This window comes from Lygodium microphyllum, chromosome 24 (genome assembly GCF_053477565.2).
Source record: "Lygodium microphyllum isolate KBCC chromosome 24, Lygodium_microphyllum_v1.1.10, whole genome shotgun sequence".
Taxonomy (NCBI): Eukaryota; Viridiplantae; Streptophyta; class Polypodiopsida; order Schizaeales; family Lygodiaceae; genus Lygodium; species Lygodium microphyllum.
The window spans coordinates 134,637,815-134,659,044 of record NC_141158.1 but is presented as its reverse complement, the minus strand read 5'-3'; the positions used below and the strand labels follow the sequence as shown (position 1 = coordinate 134,659,044).

The window sequence follows — 21,230 nt, the reverse complement described above, 5'->3', positions numbered from 1 at the left end:
TTATAAGACCAGATTGATAGCTAAGGGTATTAAGGAGAAATATGGTGTTGACTTCAATGAAGTATTTTTTCCTATGGTCAAAATGACAACCTATGCTTGGTACTAGCATTGGTTGCTCAACTATTTATCAGATGGATGTAAAGATGAATTTTTTCCACGTGGACTTGCATGGTGAGATCTATATGGGCTTTGAAGAAAAAGGTAGAGAACACCTAGTGTGCAAGTTGAGGAAAAACCTTTATGACCTTAAGCAAGTACTTAGGGAATAATACCACACGTTTGATACTTTTATACATTCACAGGGATATATCCGTAGTGCAATGGATCCGTGTTTATACATAAAGAAGGCTCGTGATGGTAGCCTTATGATTTTGGTACTCTATACGGACAATATGCTTATTGCTAGGAGAGCTCATGATGAGCTAGATGTGTTGAAAACTCATGAGCAAAAGGCTGAGTGGCCAAGATCCCTTATGCATTCCCCATGGGCTATTTGATATATGCTATGATAGCCACTCGTCCTAACATAGACTTTGAAGTGGGAGTTGTGGAATGCTATATGGCTACACCTAGTACATGGCATTGGGATGCAATCAAGAGTATCATGAGGTACCTAAAGGGCACAACAACTATGTAGATATACTATGGTGATTAGGATATAGGAGTCATGGGATACATTGAATTTGATTATGTAGGACATGTAGATAGTAGGAAGTCCATCTTTGGCTATGTCTTTACCTTTTCTGGAGGTGCTATTCCTTGGATGTCCAAGGTGCAAAAATGCATGGCCCTCTCTACTACCAAGTCCAAGTATGTTGTAGCCACTAAGGCTTACAAGAAGGCTCTTTGGTTAGGCCATATTGTGGTGGTAGACCTTGGTATTACTAATGTGGTCCCTACACTGTATTTGGATTTTATGAGTGCTATCCGGTTAGCTAAGAATTTGATCTTCCATGTGAAATAAAACAAATTTAGGTGAAATACCACTTCATTCTAGAGGTCATTGAGGACAAATCTTAGTGGAGCATTTTTCCTTCCTTATGAAGTTGATGGGCGTTGGATTAGATGATGTCTTTCTTCATCCTGTTGTATTTATATACATTTATACTTTGTCACTTTTTTCTTATTCTCTCCTCACTTGGGGCACATTTTCCTTTAAGTGGGAGGTTGTCAGTCCAGTGAAAGTGATGGTGAGAGAAAGAGAGAGACAATGAGACAATGAGAATGAACCACACACTTATAATGCACACTTGCTTACATAGTTACATTGCAATAGTTGAGAGTACACATATATATATAATAAAAATGTGGATATGGTAGGTTCTCTTAGTAAAGTATCCTCCATATGTTATAAATCCATATTATCTGTTTTTCCTAAACATCTAGATATTGTCTTCCTAAATATTCTCTAAGTACATATTTATATGAGTATATTCTAACATTCTAATATTCCCCTACTCTAGAAAAGGTTAACAATATCTTCTAACATTCTTCCTCCCTTCTCAAAAGAAAATAAAATTTTCTTTTGTAGTACAAACAAACTCAGGATGAACAGCATGCACATAACCTGGTGGCTGCTCCATATAGACCTCTTCTTGCAAATCACCATGCAAGAAGGCATTCTTTACATCCATCTGATGTAAAGACCATCCCTTTGATGCAACCATAGCAATGACTGCTCTTACGGTTGCCATCCTTGCAACCGGACTGAATGTTTCTTCATAGTCAATGCCATATGTTTGTGCATACCCCTTGACTACTAATCTTGCCTTGTATCTGTTCACAGAACCATCTGCATTGTGCTTCACCTTATAAACCCACTTACAGCCAATTGCATTCTTATCTTTAGGCAAAGATACCAATTCCCATGTAGCATTTGCTTCCAAGGCATCCATTTCTTCATCAATGTGCAATGAGAAAGGTAATGAAAAAATGCAGGATAATGTAAAGTCTAATGATCATAGCATTATCCGAAGTACATCTAGCGTGAAGATTGAAGAGATAAATGTAGTGTATCTTGAGCTTCATGATGACTATATCTTAGCATTGTCCCGAGTAATTCTAGCATGAAGATTGAAGACATAAATGTAGTGTAGCTTGAGCTTGATGATGACTATATATATCATAGCATTGTCCCAAGTAAGTCTAGCATGAAGATTGAAGACATAAATGTAGTATATCTTGAGCTTGATGATGACTATATCTTGGCTACTCATCTCTCGATGCTACTTAGTTGACTGATGCTTCATCTACTTACTCTTAGTGTTAGCTGCTTGATTTGGAGGCTTTTTTTCACGTTACCCCACATTGGGATTGGTTTCATACATATTACAATATTATAGGTTTTGTGAGACTAGGAAATGACACTATCTTGGATACCATTGGTATTGGGAATGTTAGATACATTTTGCTTTGGGAAACTCTTTTGTTTCACATAATGTGCATCATGTCAACTTAAACCAAAAGCTTACTCTCTACTAGATAGTTGGACAGGTTATCATGTGCCTTTGGTGATTCTCTATGGAAGATTACCCATGGTTTCCTTGTTTTTGCTTAAGGTCTCAAGGCTAGCAACTTCTATCCTTTGTTTGTATCTGGGTCTATTGACTATGTATTGGCTATGTCCAATCTACCACGTGTATCTTTATGGCATCATTGCCTTGGGCACATGTCTTTGAAAGGAATAAAAGTACTTAGAGCATTGGAAGTATTTTGCATAAGCATCAAAAGAGCATAAACCAACACAATGCTTTCAATCCAAATTATATACAAGTTTCTACTGTGAATTCTAGAGAAATGGCTGATTGAAAGCTCGTCAAACGATGCCAAGGATGAAGTTGAAGGATGTCAAAAGGACCCCCAAACAGTAGTCCAAGCATTGGGCAAGAGTGCAGGAGCAAAAGGTAGGAAGGGAAGTAATTGGGTAGCCCCCTAAAAATGCATTGAAAATTGTGTGGGGACTAACTTGGAGCTCTACCTACATGAACTAAGCACAAGGCTCACTTTTGTGAGCTTTAATGGTTGGGGGGAAGGCAAAAAATGCTAGAACAAGCTTGAATGAGCTAAAGATCAATAGGATTGATGCATACCTTAGGGTGTGGTTGCCATGAAAGCTTGAAGTTGAAGCTTTGAATCTTAACTGAAGCAATGCTTAGTGAAGCTCCTTGAGTCGAAGCTCTGATACCAATTGAAAGGTAGAGCCGAAGCGGAAGCACACAAGGGGAAGCAAAAGTGGAGCAAGAGCTAGGGTAGATGGAGCAAGAGAGCAAGCGTGAGACACCATATGTGGGAACTCCAACCGTCACTATGTGTGATTGACCTTCCCTTATTCAATAGTCACTAAAAGGATAAAGCATAAAGTGATAGTGATGGGTGCCCACCACGTGTAGTATATAGGTGTGTGGGTACAATGAGATAATGTGGGTGGCTAGGTACATACACCTTTATCCCAACATCATTAGTTGATGGTTTACCAACAATGTGGATGGCCTTTAAGTATAGATTCTATTACATGGACACAATGTGCTTATAAATTTGCAACTTGGTCATTGAGTTGGCTCTTTTCAAGCAGTGCTCCTACTAGATCCAAATCCATCCTATTGATTAGGTCCATCTACCTATCTTCTCTCTTGTGTGCTTCCTTTTCTACGTCTTTGTTGCATTTTCTACTTAGCTTTCAAATGTACATTACTACCCTTATGAAGGACACCTTTAATTGCTCCTTGGATCGGTAAATGTCATTTAATTCTTTGGTCAAGATGTTTAGCTTTGTCCCTTTCTTGCTCTAAAATTAAAGTGAGCTCAACCACCTTTTTTTGGCTTATTCATGCTTGGTCTTTGCCTCCCTCGTCTCTTCTATTGTGGCTTTTTACTGCTAAAATTGCATTCAAAGCTCCAAAGAGTTCCTAGGTGGCCGCTTGGACACATTGTTGATGGAGAGACTTTTCTTCATCTAATCGGAGTTGAAGATCTTATCATTCCTTGATTGCCTTATATTTGTATTGCTTCAATTCTTAACAAAACTCTCAAGAGTGGGGATACTTCCAAGCATATGACTCAATTTGGAAAAATAGTCTTATGACTTAGTTTTTCTTTCTTCCCTAATTGAGTCATTTCCAACTTTAGGTCTTACATTGTTTCCATTAGTTGCATGAATTTTACATGTGCAACCAATGTAGGAGCTAGAGTGTCTTCCGCTACCTTTTCCTTGCCCTTATTGATGCCTTCTATCTCCTGAGCTCTAGATAATCTCTCTTTAACTTGTTGCTCTAAAGACTCTCACTACCTCCTCATGTCTTCCTTATATGATTACCTTAGGGATGTTAAGGTATCCTCATGCCTCTTGGCTCAAGATGCTTCTCTTGCTTCAAATTCCTTCTAAGGTTGTTCAATAGCAACACAATATTAGCCTCTTCCCATGCATCACTCCTAGTGGTGTGTTCTTTAGACCCTTTATCCTACTTATGTCCTTACCCAGTCTTTTCTCTTCCTTAATCTTTCTTTCCATTCTCCTAGACCAATCTCCTCTCTTCTTCTCTTTTTCTATTTCTAAACTCATTTTCTTCTTTTTCATCTTCTAATGATGACCCTTGATCCTCTGGACTTTTGGATTTTTCTTTCTTTATCATTAGAGGTCATAGGGATTTGTCTGTGGAGTTGGAGCCTTCCATTGATTAGTGCTCTACTGATGGGCTCAAGATTCTTGGTTGTTTGCTTGAGCTCGTATATATAGATGGGTTCTCTTAGATTCTCCTAATTAGTTAGGAGAATTTGGTCTATCCAAGTCCACACTGATGACCTTGGACAAAGTATTATTGTAGTTCAACATGCCTTCTTTCACTTCAAGTCCTATCAGTCTCACTTGGAGCCACTTATTATGAAGGCTTTTTGAGCTTTCACAATGGCCTCCTAGACTACGTTGATACATAGATTGTGGAAATTTTGATTGACAATGCTATTAGTTATTACAGGGTCCTCCATAAGGCTTTTGGGGACTGGGTCACATAAGCATTTGGCTTTATATTTGTAAAATGATGTGGAAGACTTGTGCCTTAAGATGCAAATCTTTATTTGAAATAGCACTGAAGAGCAAACCATCTTGATTCAATTTGGGCTTCTTCCATATATCTAGGATGGTCTTAGCAATTATAGCTCTATCATTGCCAAAGTTGCCTTATCTTATGCCTAGTGCTCATTTCACAAGATTAGGATAGGTTGATGCTATAAGGCAATTTTATCTTCTCTTTTTTCCTATCTAGATGTATCATGGGTCTATGTACATGAATAAAAAGTATATTTTCATGCATTTTTCCGATAAAAGTGTAATGGAAATTGGCCAAATCGTGAAAAAAGTTTTGAAAATTTTGACTCACCCTTTAGCTCTTACTGAATTACCTTGTATCACACTACATTATCTTTTATGACACCTCCCAATTATGTAGTGCTTCATATTGACAAAAGGATAGGGTGCATGGCTATCACTTATGTTCTTATTATGTGTGTGATAATTTTGTGGTTTCAAGACTATTTATGTACAGTTAAACTGGCATGTTTGTTTTTGAAATTAAAAGAATGGTCTTAGGCCTTATACATTTGGGAATTACAGAAATTTGGGTTATACTAGAGGCTTGCTAACAAATCTAAGTCGTTTGGTTTGCAAACTAGGATTTTCATGTATATGATGTCATCTGCATATAGACTAGGCATCCCAAAACAACTCGAAATATTAATTTCTACCTCTAGCAAGACTTTGTAATAGAGGATGGTGTTGTAACTCTAGCAAATTATTGAGATTTCTTGCAACAATAATCAATGTGAGAGATGTGGGGGTGTAATTGGTAGGGTTATATTGATGCACTTTTATTACCATGTGTTGCTGGACATTGTTGATAAGATGTCTACCTATGTGAGCAATTTTTGCACATATTTATTCACTCTCCAAAGGGACTTGCAGATTGAAATTTCTACTTAAGCTTCTCAAATATCTCATTCTCTTTCTCTATCATGGACTTAGTGAATTACCCTTGAATTAGGATGCTCTTTAGATAAATGTGTTCATGATCTTCCTAAGTTGTAGACCAATGGGACATGACCTGTACAAAATTGCATATCATAAGCTCTAGCTAGGGCACCAAATGTTATATTAAACTAGGTGAAAGATCTGGATACATTGAGATCAAAATGATGCATTAGATCTTTTACCATTTTGTAAATCATCCTCCAAGTATAATCAAGTTTTTAATGAGCAAAAGGGGTTCAAGTTTGGAGGGACTCACATGATGGTTAATTTGGCCTTTAGCCTCAAAATATTTATCAAGTAACTCTTCCAACTTTGATGTCTGTCCCTTATTTTTTTGTTGGATCTATTTGGTTGTAGGTATTTTAGCAAAACTAGGGATTATTATTAGGGTGGATCCATTATTGGACACATGGTGTTGTCCCATGCGTGGAAGCCATGGGTTCAATCATTGGAATATTACTAGTTGCAAATAGAGGGCTATAATAGTTTTGGATTCAGGGCTAGTCAGCCCTTATATTTGTAGATTAATGTAGATTCTTGGGGTTACACCTTATCGAAGGCATAACTTCTTATTTTTCCTTCCAATCTACCACAAACTTTGAGATTGTTCATTGGGAACAAGTCCTTCTTGTGGTATAGTATTTTGTGGGTTTTGAAAATTCCCTGGTAATATCCATGAGCCTCGAGTAGAGCCTTGCACACCCACCTAGGCAAGGAATGCCACCATCTATGGTTTCTTTGTCACTTGATTTATGTTTTGTAGTTATGGCTCCTAGCTTTTAAAGGACAAGTGTCAATTTTGGTTGCTACTTTTGTATTAGTCTTGGATTCCCACTTATACATGGTGGACTTCTTGGTTTAATTCGATGGTTGAGATTTGCTTACAAATTGCAATTTCTTTCTTACATGTCATAGAGTTTCCTTAGTAATTCCTTATTCCCCTTGCTATCGAGGTTTGTCAGTGCTAGGGTGGGTGGCATTTCTTTCTTTCTCCCTTTTGCAAGGGCCCCTAGCTTGTGAATCCAACATTGGCCTCAAGAGTAGGGTATGGGAGCCATGTGGGGCTCTATAGTATGTAGTCTAAAATGGCCACAATTAGTGCACATCCAACAAGGTCTTGGACATTTTGATGGCAAGTGGCCTTTGGGTAACATATGCACTATACATTTTTCTAGTCTGGCTTGGGCTACTTTAGTGCATCCATGAGCTTTGTTAGCTCTTATTGATCTACACTTTTCCATGCTCCTCTCCATACAAGCATCACCAATTCATATGGCTAATATACTATCGATGTTGAATCCATCTATGATGAAGTTGGCCATATTGGATTTGTCTAAGATGGAGTTGTTGGCTATGGTCTCATAAACCCTTTCATCTCTGATCTCCTTAGGCTTTTGTCATAGCCTTGGGATTAGGCCTCTTTACTAATGGAATCCTTTTGTACAAACTTCTAACTTTTGATACATAATCCCTCATGTACTCTCCTTCTTGCTACTCCACATTTATTTGTTGTACTATGAGGTTGTCCCAATATTTGGCTCTAGCAAAATGCATAATGAAGAGGTGCTTAAGAGTTGAGAATACAACCTTTTCAGTAGCATCTAAGCTTGTGAATCACATTCTTCCCTTTTCACCTAAGCGTACTCAAAAGGCTTGAGCCCTCTTGGAATGTGATGTGAGGTTATTAGCCTTGCATACTTGTTTAAACTTTTGACAAAGTTCTAAGGGTCATCCATAGCTTTGTACTTCTTGATTTGCTTAGCAATCATGGTTATCTTTGATTTCTCTTTGATACCATGTGTTATCCCTAGTCCCTTTAGCAAATTGTTGGGTATTATGGACGATCCTACTAGACTTGAGCTCAAGAATAATGTCATCTATTTCTCTTTGCACATTGGTTCACTCTCTGGGTGGCCATGCTCACCTCCAACAATATAGTTAGGGTGATGAATTGTTAGACTTTTAGGGTCCATAATTTATGATGTACACATATTTCTAACATTTGTGTTATGTTGAAGTTTGTTGCTACTTGAAAGCTTTCCAACAAGTCCCTAAGGTCCAATGAAACCTCTCCAAAAGTTTCTTTTGGGTGCCATCCCACGAGTTTGACCTCGGTCTATTTCTTGGTTAACTAGCTTGATAAAATGATCAATCAAGTATGGGATGTTCTCATAGTAACCAAAAAATGTGTTTCATCCTAGAGAAACATGAAACCTCCAAATAGGTGAAACCATTTGATTCGTTTCGTTTCACATAATTGGGTTGTGAAACCAAATTTTTTTTGCAAAAGATTAAAAAAAAAAAAAGGTTTTCCTCTATTAGAAAGAACGTGGTTGCTATTCTTTTACAAGTAGCATTTTTTTCAACCTCCTTGCATGCTGAATCATCTCCTCAAATTTTTCGTACTTTGTTTTGTTTTACGAAACAATGTCATAAAGTGAAAAAGTTTTTAAAAGAGTTTCTTTTATTAAAGGAGCATGCAGGATGTTTTTCTATTACAACTCACATTTTCTCTATGTTCTCCTCCTTGCACACTCCATTACCTCCTCCTCTTCCTCCTCCATCTCTTCCACTTCCATCTCCATCTCCATCTCCATCTCTTCCTCCTCCTCCACCTCTTTAAACACACTCCACCTTCCCTTCTACCTTGGGCCTCTCACCTCAAGTGAAAATGCCTCCTCACAAGGTTTTCACTCAGCAAACATCAATTTCTACTTTGACTTTACATTATGTGTTATGAGTATGTTGTAGCTTATACATTTTGATTTGTGAGTCATGAATGCTAATTTCTAAATAAGTAGGTGAAATGGATGTTTTGGTTTTAGGCTTTTGAATTTTGACTCTAGGATCTAGGTGGAATGAACATTTTTATTTCATAGATAAGTTTTCTTCCTCTAATAATACTATATATGGATTAATTTTTATTTCTCTAATATTACTAATATATGATAATTTTAATTATTAAAAAATAATTTTCAAAACCTTGAAATGTCAAGGTAGCTAATGAAATGAAATGCAAAACGAAACCTCGAAACACGAAACATTTTTGGTGACTATGAGGAGTCTACACAAGGGTACTCCTGTAGGTTGAGGGTATCTAAGTGTCAATGTTGCTCACAATTTTAGGAGGTTCTTGATTAGGTCGTGCTACATTGTCATAGAGGCAAATGAGTAAACGTGCTTTGGATTATGTAAAAACCACTTCATGGCAAAGGGTTGAAGTACACTTTTATCCATATCCAAGATGGCATAGTCCCAAGTACAAGCATCAAGAGCACAGAAGATTCAAAGATCCCCAATGTTAATGCCAAAGAACCAAATAAAATTATCCATTCTAGCCTAGATATTTGAAGGAGTCTTTCATTGTCTTCATCAACAAAATTTGAAATTGTTTGGCTCCCATCCTCATCACCATGTGCAATTAGCTATGGCTACTCCTGCTAAAACAAAAGTAGACATCATATGAAGACTGCTCCTTGACACATTCTTTGATGTCAATGCAAGGATAGACCATGTTGCCATAGCATGGCCCCCCATTTCTATGCATTGTTCCTCCCATCTTATTGTTTGGAGCTACCAGTAGATGTGGCGGATAGTAGGCTTGCTCGATGTTTCCATCTCTTCTTTTAAGAGTCCTCCTTATCTCTACGTGAACCACTCAAGGAATACGTCCTAAGTGAGAGCTACTTGTCACAAGCATTATGCCTCTCCCTGAATGTACTTAAAAGACAACCTAGAGATACCCAATGGCTTGACCGATTGACTCCATCTTTACTCCCTAGTCCCTTTCACCATTGCATAGCTTTAGGGCTTATCAAGGGTAGGATATCCTAGGCTTGTTTGGTAGGTCTATCAACCTGAAGCTCACTGCACCCACTCATCCCCTTACACCAAATGTGTCCTCAATTGTGGGATGTACTTAAGGAGTTTTGGCCTCCTAGCATTAGATCTATCTCCCAATTGCACATTGCACAAATACCACTACACTCTTAGATAGTCACACTCCTAAGGAGAGCACATTTGTCTTTGTAACTTGGAGTGAGATTTTGGAGGCCATCAACCATAGCAACCCTTCCTTTGTTTGTTTGTAGCAACCATCCCATACATTTTCTTCCCATCTATCAACTTCCATACATCTTCATGTCATCGGTCTCCAGCCCATTCTACTACCTCAATGGAGCATGCCATGGGATTGACACCTGGCTAGCAATATTGGTAAATGTTAAACCAAAGAGACAACAAGTTGTGGAACAACAAGTCATGTGGAAGAAGTAGAATTGAAGTAGGGTAACCATTGGTGCCAAAATTGTTTTGGAAAAAGTGATGTGGTTTTTTGAATCATTGTATTATTTCATACATTGTAAGTTTGTAAAGTGAATACTTAATTTGTCCCATCTACCACTTGCAAATATGAAGTTTATATTTTTCAATAAAAAAAGTAAAGTGAAAACTAGTTTCACTCTTGTGTAAATTGAAAAAACTCCCAAAGTTAAAATAGAAGACATGCAACAAATGTAAAGGACATGCAAGCTTATTCATTCTTGTATGGATCATGTCTATGAGTTGCCATGATTAGACTATGGGCCCAAAGTGGAATGTAAAAGAGAGGAGGATCACAAGTGGAAAGTGCAGAGGGTGCCCAACTCCAAAAGGAGACCCTATGTATATGGTTTGCAAGAGCTCTCGTTCTTGTGTGTGCAATTTTGGAGCTTTTACTTCTGTATCTTCTCATCCACAAAGCTTGGAACCTTCATAGCTTGAGAGAGAGAGAGAGAGAGAGAGAGAGAGAGAGAGAGAGAGAGAGAGAGAGAGAGAGAGAGAGAGAGAGAGAGAGAGAGAGAGAGAGAGAGAGAGACTGCGAGAAAAAGTGAGAAACTAGTGAGGGTGAAGCTCTCTATCTTCACTTTTTGCTTCCATCTCATCTTCCCCCCTTACTTCCATAGCTTGATATGGTAAGAGATGGAGTGATGGAGAGAGTAAGGGAGTGGTGGAGAGAAGCTCTTCTCCACCTTATTAATATTAATATTATTCGTCCAATCCTCTATTCTCTTCTCTTGACTTGGACATGGTAATAGGCTATGATTTGAAGAGGGAGTGATCGTGGCTTGAGGAGTATCACTTGAGTCATAAGGCCACCTCACCTTCTCCTCCATTTGGACTACACTGCTAGAGAGCCAAGTTAGTTGAGTCTACCACACCTTGTGAATCATGTTGCTTTCTTTCATTCACAGGTTTAAGTAGGGACATAGCATAGATAGTTTGAAACTAGAGTACGAGCCAACTATGTGCGAGGTAGCTTGAGCCATAGGCAGGGTTCAACTCTTGAAGGAATAAGAGCTGCGTTAATGTCCTATTGTTTTGTGTAGGGCCATGATACTTACATAATCCGATACAATAAGCTTTAATAAACTTAGAAAACATCTCACAAATGTGTTTTGACTACCATCTACACAAACCCAAAAGGAGCTAGCAGCCAAACCTAGTAGGGGTTAGCTGCAAGAGGTGTGATTCATAGTAAGACTACATCGACATGATCATAGGTTTTCTAATTATGGTTTTTAGATTTGTTTAAGGGTGCATTATTTGATACCTTACACTATACGTAATGAGCATTACTCTATAATAACACATATCCTAACCTTTGGAAATTTACTAAGGTCAATGGTTATCTAATATAGTGAGAACCAATCTATAAAGTCGAATGCTTAGTCAATAAAGCTCGATATAATAATGGTATAAGGCGAATTGACAAATAGAAGATAGCTTTTTAAGTCCAAGTAATTGATGACAGCATAGACATTGGAAAGGAAGATAATTGTCTGTGGACAAGCTGAATGGAAATTTGGAGATGATATTTTGCAAGGATTGCCCGATCTCTCGGTAGGAAATTGAATTTGTGTTACCAGAGCGAGGCTTTGTAACTTTTTAGTAAAACAAAAGGGGCAATCCGTAGTGAGGATTACTCACACTCTCTTCCTTACTCAGCAGACAATGTTCTTCCTGATGATGGGCGAGTGCGCGCACTAGGATTCAGTCGCTTTTTGGCTCTCTCGCACTCATTCATCATCATCATCATCATCAACCACATCAACATCATCCTCGACCTCCTCCTCTCGCTTACTACCTACCCGCAACATTTCTGTTTCTCATCAGTTGAGCAATTCTGTTGTTGTACATCCTCGCACACCAAAATCCCTCTTTCTTCGTTCTTGCTTTACCATTCTCGGGTGAGGAAGAAAAAGAGAGATTTATCTGTTTCCTGAGGAAAAAGGATTGCCCCCCCCCCCACCCAGACCCAAACCCGTTTTTGTGGTTTTTACCCTCTTCAGCCTTAAGGTTTTTTTTTTGGGGGTAATTAGTGCCGGATCTTACCCTGGCTGCCCTGAATTCCCAGCGATTCAGGGATCATATCCATGGATCCAAGCACCATGACCGGTGAACAGAGGGGAAATGCGATGCAGGCGGAGGGAGGGACTCGAGGATGATGGTAGCCTGCCCGGGAGGTCCAGTGTTATGGACGCGCAGGCCCGTCCTGCTGCGGCAGCACAGGCAGCATTCGCAGCAGTGGACGGCGGTAAAGTGAATTGGAGGAGGAGCAGGGGGACATGGCCGCTGCTCATGCTCACCACCATCACCACGAGGACGACCTTTCTGCGAAAGCACTGCAGAAGCGCTACGAGGGCCTGCTGACCGTGCGCACCAAGGCCATCAAGGGCAAAGGAGCCTGGTACTGGGCCCATTTGGAACCTATCCTGGTGCGGAACCAGGAGACCGGCGCTGCGAAGGCTGTCAAATTGCGCTGTGGCCTCTGTGCCGCTCTCTTCTCTGCATCCAATCCCTCGCGGACCGCCTCTGAACACCTCAAGCGAGGGACGTGCCCTAACTTCAATGGGGCCATTCCCAAGCCCCTGGCATGTGCTCCTCCTCCTCCTCCTCCTCCAAGGCCAATCCAGCCCACTGGCAGTTGTTCCTCTTCCAGAAAGCGGAATGCGCCCTCTCTGCCAGCACCCCCCCTCTCAGTGGCAGCCTTGGATGCAGCCTCTGAGATCATGAGACCGAGTGCAGCTCCCCCTCAATTGATGTTGTCTGGTGGGAAAGAGGACCTAGGAGCATTGGCATTGCTGGAGGACAGTGTGAAGAAATTGAAGAGCCCAGGGGGCAAAGGCTCGGGACAGGGCTTGTCGAAGGGACAGATTGAAGCAGCTCTCAATCTGCTGGCAGAGTGGCTGTACGAATCATGTGGAACGGTTTCTTTTTCTTGTGTGGAGCACCCCAAATTCAAGGCTTTTCTCAGTCAGGTGGGGCTTCCTCCCATCAGCAGAAGATATTTGGCAGGGCAAAAACTAGACACTAAGTTTGAGGAGGTGAGGAGCGAGTCAGAAGCAAGGCTAAGGGATGCAATGTTTTTCCAACTTGCCTCTGATGGGTGGTGGAAGAAGGTAACCATAATGGGTGAAACTTTGGTGAATGTGACCCTGAATCTCCCGAACGGTACAAGCTTGTTCCGCAAGGTTATGACTCTGAGTAGCCCATCTTTATCTGCTAAGCTGGTTGAAGAAGCCCTTTGGGAAGCTGTGGTTGGTGTATGTGGTTCAGCCCTTGAACGTTGTGTGGGAATCGTTGCAGACTCTGATAAGCACACACTCAAGGCCTTGCAGGAGCTCGAATATAAGAACAGGTGGATGGTCAACCTCTCCTGCCAAATTCAAGGCTTCAATAGCCTTTTGAAGAGTTTCTACAAGCATCTTACTTTATTCAGGTCTGTTGACATAGAATGCAGGAAGGTTACTAGTTTTTTCGCCAGCAAACAACCTGCCTGGAACTACCTTCAAAAGTTGCAAGGGGATGATGTTGAAAGTGTGAAGCTGTTAAGAACACCTGCACCAAGCCTCCAGCTCTCAGAACCTGCTCAGCACCTTTATGCCATCGCTGTTGCAGAAGACATCGCCAGCTCTGCTCAGGTGCTTCAAATGGCTGGGATGGATGACTCCTTCAAGTTGGCATATGCAGAGGATCCTTTGGGTAGAGAAATCGTGGAAATGGTATCTGACACAAGATTTTGGTCAGATTTGGAAGCTGTATTGTCACTTGTAAAGCTAGTCAAGGTGATTGTACAGGAAGTGGAATCGGAAAGGCCCTCAGTTAGTCAATGTCTTCCTTTGTGGGTTGACTTGCGGTCGAAAGTAAAAGATTGGTGTGCCAGGTATGACAAAGATGAGGGACCTGTGGACCAATTAATTGAGAAGCGATTCAGCAAAAATTACCATCCTGCATGGTCCGCAGCTTTCATCCTTGATCCTCTCTATCTGATCAGGGACACGAGTGGCAAGTATTTGCCACCATTCAAGTTCCTTACAGCAGAGCAAGAGAAGGACGTTGATCGTTTGGTAACGAGGTTGGTTTGTCGCGAAGAGGCTCACATTGCAGTGATGGAACTCCTTAAGTGGAGGGCGAATGGATTGGATCCACTTTATGCCCAGGCTGTGCAGATGAAAGAGAGAGATCCTGCAACTGGCAAGCTGAAGCCTGTAACCCCACAAAGTAGAAGACTAGTGTGGGAGACATATTTAAGTGAGTTCAAAGTTCTTCGCAAGGTAGCTGTGCGGCTGATATTTTTGCATGCCACGACCAGCAGTCTTAAGTGCAATTGGTCTATCTGGAAATGGGTTTATAGGAATGGCAATACTAGAGCTGCTGCAGAGAAGGCACAGAAAATGATTTTCATTGCTTCGCATGCTAGGTTGGATCACAGGGATTTTACCACCGAGGAGGACAAGGATGCGGAGCTGTTTGCATTGGGTGATGATGATGCAATACCTGATGAAGTATTTCTTAATGCCACATTGTAACATTAATTTAGGATTCGGCATTGATTCTTTGTACTTTGCTGTTCATTTCCTTCCCCCGTTAGATGTTTTGGGATGTGGGGATGGGAGCTCACAGCCTGGCCTCTATGTCTAACTTAGTGACCCTGTACATCAAATCCTGTTATTCATATAGTTTCCTGATTACTGTACTCAGCTGGAAGGTCTGTTACTTTCTTAGTCCATCTTGACAGACCAGAGGAAGCATCAGACTACACAATAAATTCGATTACATCAGGTTGTATAAGGATCGATGGTAGTAATGCTCCTGTGGGTTAATCTAAATGGACTCATACACATTACCATTGACTGCCAGATATTCGCCACAGACCAAAATACTTCGAAGGCTTGTAGTTGCTGGTTTGTTTCAATGCTGTTTCGGGTCTTCTGTGATGTACTTGTTTCCAAGTTTCAGTTCTTTTTGGTCATCGTTTGGGCTTGCCTTTGTAGGTCTTGGCAAAGATTATGGTGGATCCAAGAGCAAATGATATAATTCTTAAACAAAAGCAAGAACTTTTTGTCCCTGAAAATGTTGTCTCAAGAATTCTCCAGGACCATGCACCAGGATGGCTGGATTTCGTTGCTGGTCCTAGACATCAGCATTCTGAGAGGTGGTCTTTGAATGCTGATGTATCAGCATCTCCTGCGCTACATTATTTGCTGAATAGAGGGCAGGTGACAAGAGTAGGACATAGCCACGTGGAGGCCATTCTAAAAGGAACAGAGGGAGCAGAGTGATAATTGGCCTGTTGCAATTCAATTCTGGTGCTGACACATTCAGAATCTATGATTGCTGGATCTCATTGTTATTCTGACATATCAACTACCTGGACTGCATTCTAAGAATGTGTCAGCACTTAATTTGCACCAGGATGCCTAGAATATGAGATATATAGAAGGAAAGCAAGCAGAAGAGCAGAGTTATTGCCTTTCTTGCATACAAGCCACATATAACTGTGCATTGATAGAACTCTGCATGCTTGTTTTTTACCTTGTACTTCCAAGATCCATGCTATACGTTGCTCTTTGATGCTAAGGTTTTCCAAATGCTTGTGTAGGCTATCTTTGTACTCCACTTTCCAATTCCTATGTGGTCACGTGTAGGCAGGCCCTAAAGTGATCATTGTTTTATAGTATGACAGGGTCAGGAGCTTCTGAGACACAAATCCTTTTGCAGGTAGCACTAGTGAAAAAGCCTTTGGCTGAAAGATCTTTTAAATGAAGGAATGGCAAACTTTGTATACTGTAGTTGTGTGTGGAAACTTGAGGTACATGTACCGAGGCTTCATCAAGATTCGTGCGCATTCAAGTACACATTATTCATGGTGCATTAGATCACCATGCCCAATACAAGCTATTAAAACAAGGCCAGGACAAACAATTATTCAAGTATTCTCAGATCACCATGCCCAATACGAGCTAATAAAAGATCATCACTCTTAGATCACCGATCAATATGATGAAATATACATGATATAGTGCTCGGAATTAGCCACCAAATAAGATATTTTGAACGTTCACCAGGACATCTATTCATCATTGAGCCCACTAACCTTGTTTTGTACTCTCAAATCACCATGCCCAATACAAGCTAATAAAAGACCATATACACATACGCACTATGCTAACGTTCTCAGATCATGAATGATCAATATAATGAAATATACATGATTTAGTGCCCAAAATTAGCTACCAAATAAGATACTTTGAATGTTCACCATGTTCCATATCTAGGAGGCATGAAAAAACTTCTAATCTCATAGGACATATGACCACACCAATTGATGCACCATGGATGCTCCAACATTATGTGCAGATGTTGAATGCAACTTGAAAGAAGCATAAGTCGATGTTGATCTACTCTAGCCTTGGTTATAAAGAGTTAGTAGCATAATCCTTGTCTTGTATGCATAGTAGCCTTGCAAAAGCTTAATGTGTATCATGGATTCTCCTCCTTTAGCCATCTTGCTAGAGTGTCCCCCATGTAGATAGAAGGCATGAGTCAAAATCCTCAATGTCACCTCATCCATCATGGGCATAGAGGTAAGCTGTCTGGTAGAGTTTCATAATCGTCAAAGAGTGATCTTGTCTAAAACCATAGACAATTGGTCCATGATTGCTTTATATACATTGGCAAGCATTAACATTGATAACAATTACTCTCTCATTGTTTTCTTCGGCCCAAGGACACATGAGGAATGTCACTCCATTACTAGAGAACAAGAGTATCCCCTCCATTTAGGGAATCTGTTCTAGAAAAACCAAAATAGGCTTATAGGAGATTAGGAAAGGACAACACTCATAATGGCGCCAATTTGTCCAAGAGCTAGACATGCATGGTCATGCAATTGGTGGCATATCCATCCCTCTTTATCATAGAAGCCACCATGACATGTGCTATGCCCTCCAACAAAGGCTCAACAATGGGGACTAAGTGGATCTCCTATTCCTTCAAGAGCTATTTCTTTGCTCTAGGTTTTCTTTTCTCACCTAGATGCCTTCCTACTTTGTGTATGTTGAGCATGCAAGAAAAAATATAAAAAGAAGATCAAGACTTTAAGAGAAGACTTACCATGATGCTTTTGCCTGCCATTATAATTTGGTTGCATTAGGGGAGTCTCAAAATGCCCTGTAAGAGATCCTAGAGAGAGAAAATATTTTAAGAAATAAAAATCATTTTGGGGTTTTTAAAAGAGTATATTTTGATAAATAAACATATCTTAAATCTTTAAAAAGTCATCATCATAATATTCTATTGGCTTGCATCAAACCTAGAAATGTGGGCCACATAAAGATGATGATTGGCTTAATGAAGATCCTGTATTCTCTTGATAGAAGTGAAAGTGAATATTCAATTTTCAAATTTTCAAATTTTGGTTACATCCTTCCATCCTCATTCTCATTTTCCTTTCTTATTCTTCTTGCTAGTTACGTTCTCATTCTTCTTCTTCTTCTTCAAATTCACCCAATATTTCTCCTCAAAGTTGCATATCATGTCTTTGATCTTTACTATGGATCAATTATCTAATGATCTTTGTAACACTAGTAAAAGAGCTCTCTATCATCTTCACGTTGAGCTAGAATGTGAGTATGAACCAATTAGGAAAAGAATAAAATGAAACATTGTTTTAAAGTCCATGAAACACATGTTTTAATTTAAAGGAAATATAAATCTTAATCTTTGGTTATATAGAAGATTATACGCTAGATATCCTATAAAAAATAGTATTCATTCTTTTATGATAGTTCTTTACTAATGAGGTTTATTGGTAATGGTTATAATGGAAATTTAAGCTATACGTTTAATCTTATTGTAGAGAAGAATGTTCTTAGATTAGAGAATCACTTATTAACAAAACATAGAGATGAGTTTTGCAAAAAGTATAGATTGTTAATAAAAAAATTGTTAATTGGAGAAATACATAAAAGCATGCTCATGAAAATAAACTATTTTAGGCTTTCGAAATCGATAAAGAACCCTCAAGAATATTGAGAATCTCAAACAAGGAGGAGGTGGTAGTAAAAGAATCTCAGTAGCAAGGTATATCTTTTTACTTAAGAAATCATGAATATAACTTTACTTATAATATTTGAGTTATGATGTTGATCTTGTTTAGGCCTCATCTTCAAAGCTAACTGATGCTTCAAAGGCATCTAAGTTCTATTATCATCTTTTTCTCATAGTAATCCCAAAGGATATTCTTAATAAGAAGAAGTTCAAGAAAGTAAAGAGACAATGCTTTGATTCTTTTATTAAGTATCATTCTTTGGATTCTAAGCTAATGCAAAAGACTTGGATATTATTGGTATTAGTCAAGATGCATATATACAAAATTTCTAGCTAATGCAATCGATTTTCAAAATGGTTACAAACTAAGCAAAGAAAAAGTAAAAGTTGGGTTTTAAGAAACCCTTGACTCTTTAAGATCCTTCAATTTTTTTCTATCGTAGATAAATATTTGGTTCCATATCACTTGATAAGGTCTCTACATTTCAAAAACTCTTGCTTTTTGTAGCTTAGGAGAAGCTTCAAATAATTTGTATCTCCTGTATGGGAGAGTAAATAGGATCTAAGGATTCCAAAGTATTCGGCTCTAGATCCATTGTAACTAGGCATGTAGCAAAAACTCTTACAACTTCTTTCTTCTTTACTAAAATTATCTTCTCTATTTCTTTGTTAAAAAATTTAGATCCAACGACTTTGAAAATAGCTTTTAAAGCCATCATTGGTAAACTTAGAGAGCTTGAGAAATTGTTCTGATGAATGTCAATATTTTGATTATTCAAGCTTCCAATATAGTACCAAAGGCCTTGACTTTTTCCAAGCTTCAATGCCATTAAATCCATTGGCTTTTTCAAGAAAGTTATTAGGGTCTTCAATTTCAATGTGCATAATAATTTTAAAAAAAAAATCTATAAATAAAAATCTTAAATTCACTTATCTATTAAAATGAGCACAATAAAACTCTAGTATTAAACCTATGAATATCTTTCATAACTTTGGATTTTTATCATCTTCAAGAAAGCTCTCATCATAAAGATTTTTTGAGTTTTTTGGTTTCTCCTTTGATGGAGGCTTCAATGTTTCTTCATACTCCATGTCTTCAATGTCGTCTTTTGTGGGCCTCACTAAGAACTCTTCTTTTTGGGTAGCCCCTTCTTTTCATATTTCAAAAATTGATTAATACATGTATGTAAGGCTATGGAGCTATCTTGGAAATTCTCAATATCTAGAGTTTCTAGTGGGCATGTTTCATAACTTACAAAATCCTTGACAATTTGGCCCCATGCTAATAGGATAACTAAGCAATAATATTCTCTAATATAAAAAAGATGTTGAATTCCATTAAGCAATATATATATTTTTTGTTGATAAGGTAGATAAGACATGCAATGATACAATCAAGAGGGCATTTTCAGTCTTTGTACTCAATTCTATCACCTCCTTTTCTATCTTTGTGATGTCTTGACTCTTAAACACAACAAGATCAAAACCTTGCATCATGTGGTTCTCAACATCCTCTTGAAAAATCTTTGCTTTCTCTTCAAGCTCTTAATCTATGCATGCAACATCTTCTCCCTTTTTCTCTTGCACTTTTTCTAAAGAAAAATCTTCCATATATTGGAGATATGCAAGAAACCCTATGTCTTTTTGGATCAAAAGACATTGTTGTTAATCCCTATGAAAAGAGTAGTTTGCTTCATGCTTTCTAAATTCCTCATCAATAAGATAATACCTAGTAATCAAAGTTGTCATGGGAGAATTGGTTGCTTGGCTCACATCATTAGAATGAACCATAGTTATCAATTGTAAGAGACTCTTAGACATGTCTAGCATAAAATTCAATGTATTCCTCAAGCTTCTCTTCAAGATCTCCCAAAAGCCCTTGCAAATCAAAAGGGACATTCAACATATCCTTGATGTATATAAACTTGGATGAGTTTCTTGTCTTCTAAAGAAAATCAAAGAGTCTATCACCACAATTGTCATCCAATTTCTCTTGCTTCATTTCCCTTAAGGGATAGCTTTCTCTTTGACATTCTAAACTTGCAAAAAAGACACCAATGAGTAATAAAATTTAAAAATTAAGTAGAAGATGCAAACAAGAAACCCTAATGTATGAAATGTGAAAAACCTTGTAGTTGGAAGAAAAGACTAGCATGAAACTCGTGTTTCATGTGAGAGTACTTAGGATAAGTTGATTGACTACCATCAATTTGAATGAAACATAGTAAAAAGATAAACATACTCATGGCTAACAAAATTGCATTTGATAAGATATTGAGACTTTGATGAAGATACGATAATATTGCATCTAAAAATGGCATGTTTATGTAAGATGTTGCTCTTAAAAGACTCTTAAGAAAAGTTTTTAATAATAAAGCTATTATTCTTGGAACTTGTGTTGAAAAAGACATTTTTTCATATGAAAAGAGAGTACTTTTTTAAAGATTAATTTTCACATTGAGAATATTTTTAGGGTCTGTAAAAAGTATTTAATGAGACCACTTGTTATCAAATACTATTGTATTTAATAATTTTAAGGTTTTTTTAAAAAAGTGAGATAAGTTTGAGAATTTTTCCCAAGCATTTCTAGTAAAAGCTCATTTTGATTTAGCATTTCCAAGATAATCTCATTTCAAATACAACAAGCTCTCCATTTCTAGTAAGACTCAACCCTCCACAAGTAGGACTTATCCCTCCACAAGTAAGATTATTCGAGCAAGACTCAACCCTCCACGAGGTAGAAACTTCATCAAGTCATAAGGTATGGGTCAAAGAATCTACTCTTCTTGGTGTTTTAATGTAAATCTCTGAAATGAAATACAACTAGAGTGGTTAACCT

General features: G+C 38.5%; 1 protein-coding gene across 1 annotated transcript; it reads left to right on the top strand.

The window, feature by feature from the left end:
* Positions 1-12,257: 12,257 nt before the first annotated feature.
* On the top strand, positions 12,258-16,050 carry LOC148015685 (uncharacterized). The gene has a single exon (XM_087665405.1). It carries the CDS (start codon positions 12,625-12,627, stop codon positions 14,866-14,868), a length of 2,244 nt encoding a protein of 747 aa, XP_087521531.1. The 5' UTR covers positions 12,258-12,624; the 3' UTR covers positions 14,869-16,050.
* The last annotated feature ends 5,180 nt before the right edge of the window (positions 16,051-21,230 follow it).

Excerpts from the sequence above, each read along its gene's own strand:
- LOC148015685 (XM_087665405.1), top strand. The coding sequence starts at position 12,625 with ATGGCCGCTGCTCATGCTCACCACCATCACCACGAGGACGACCTTTCT.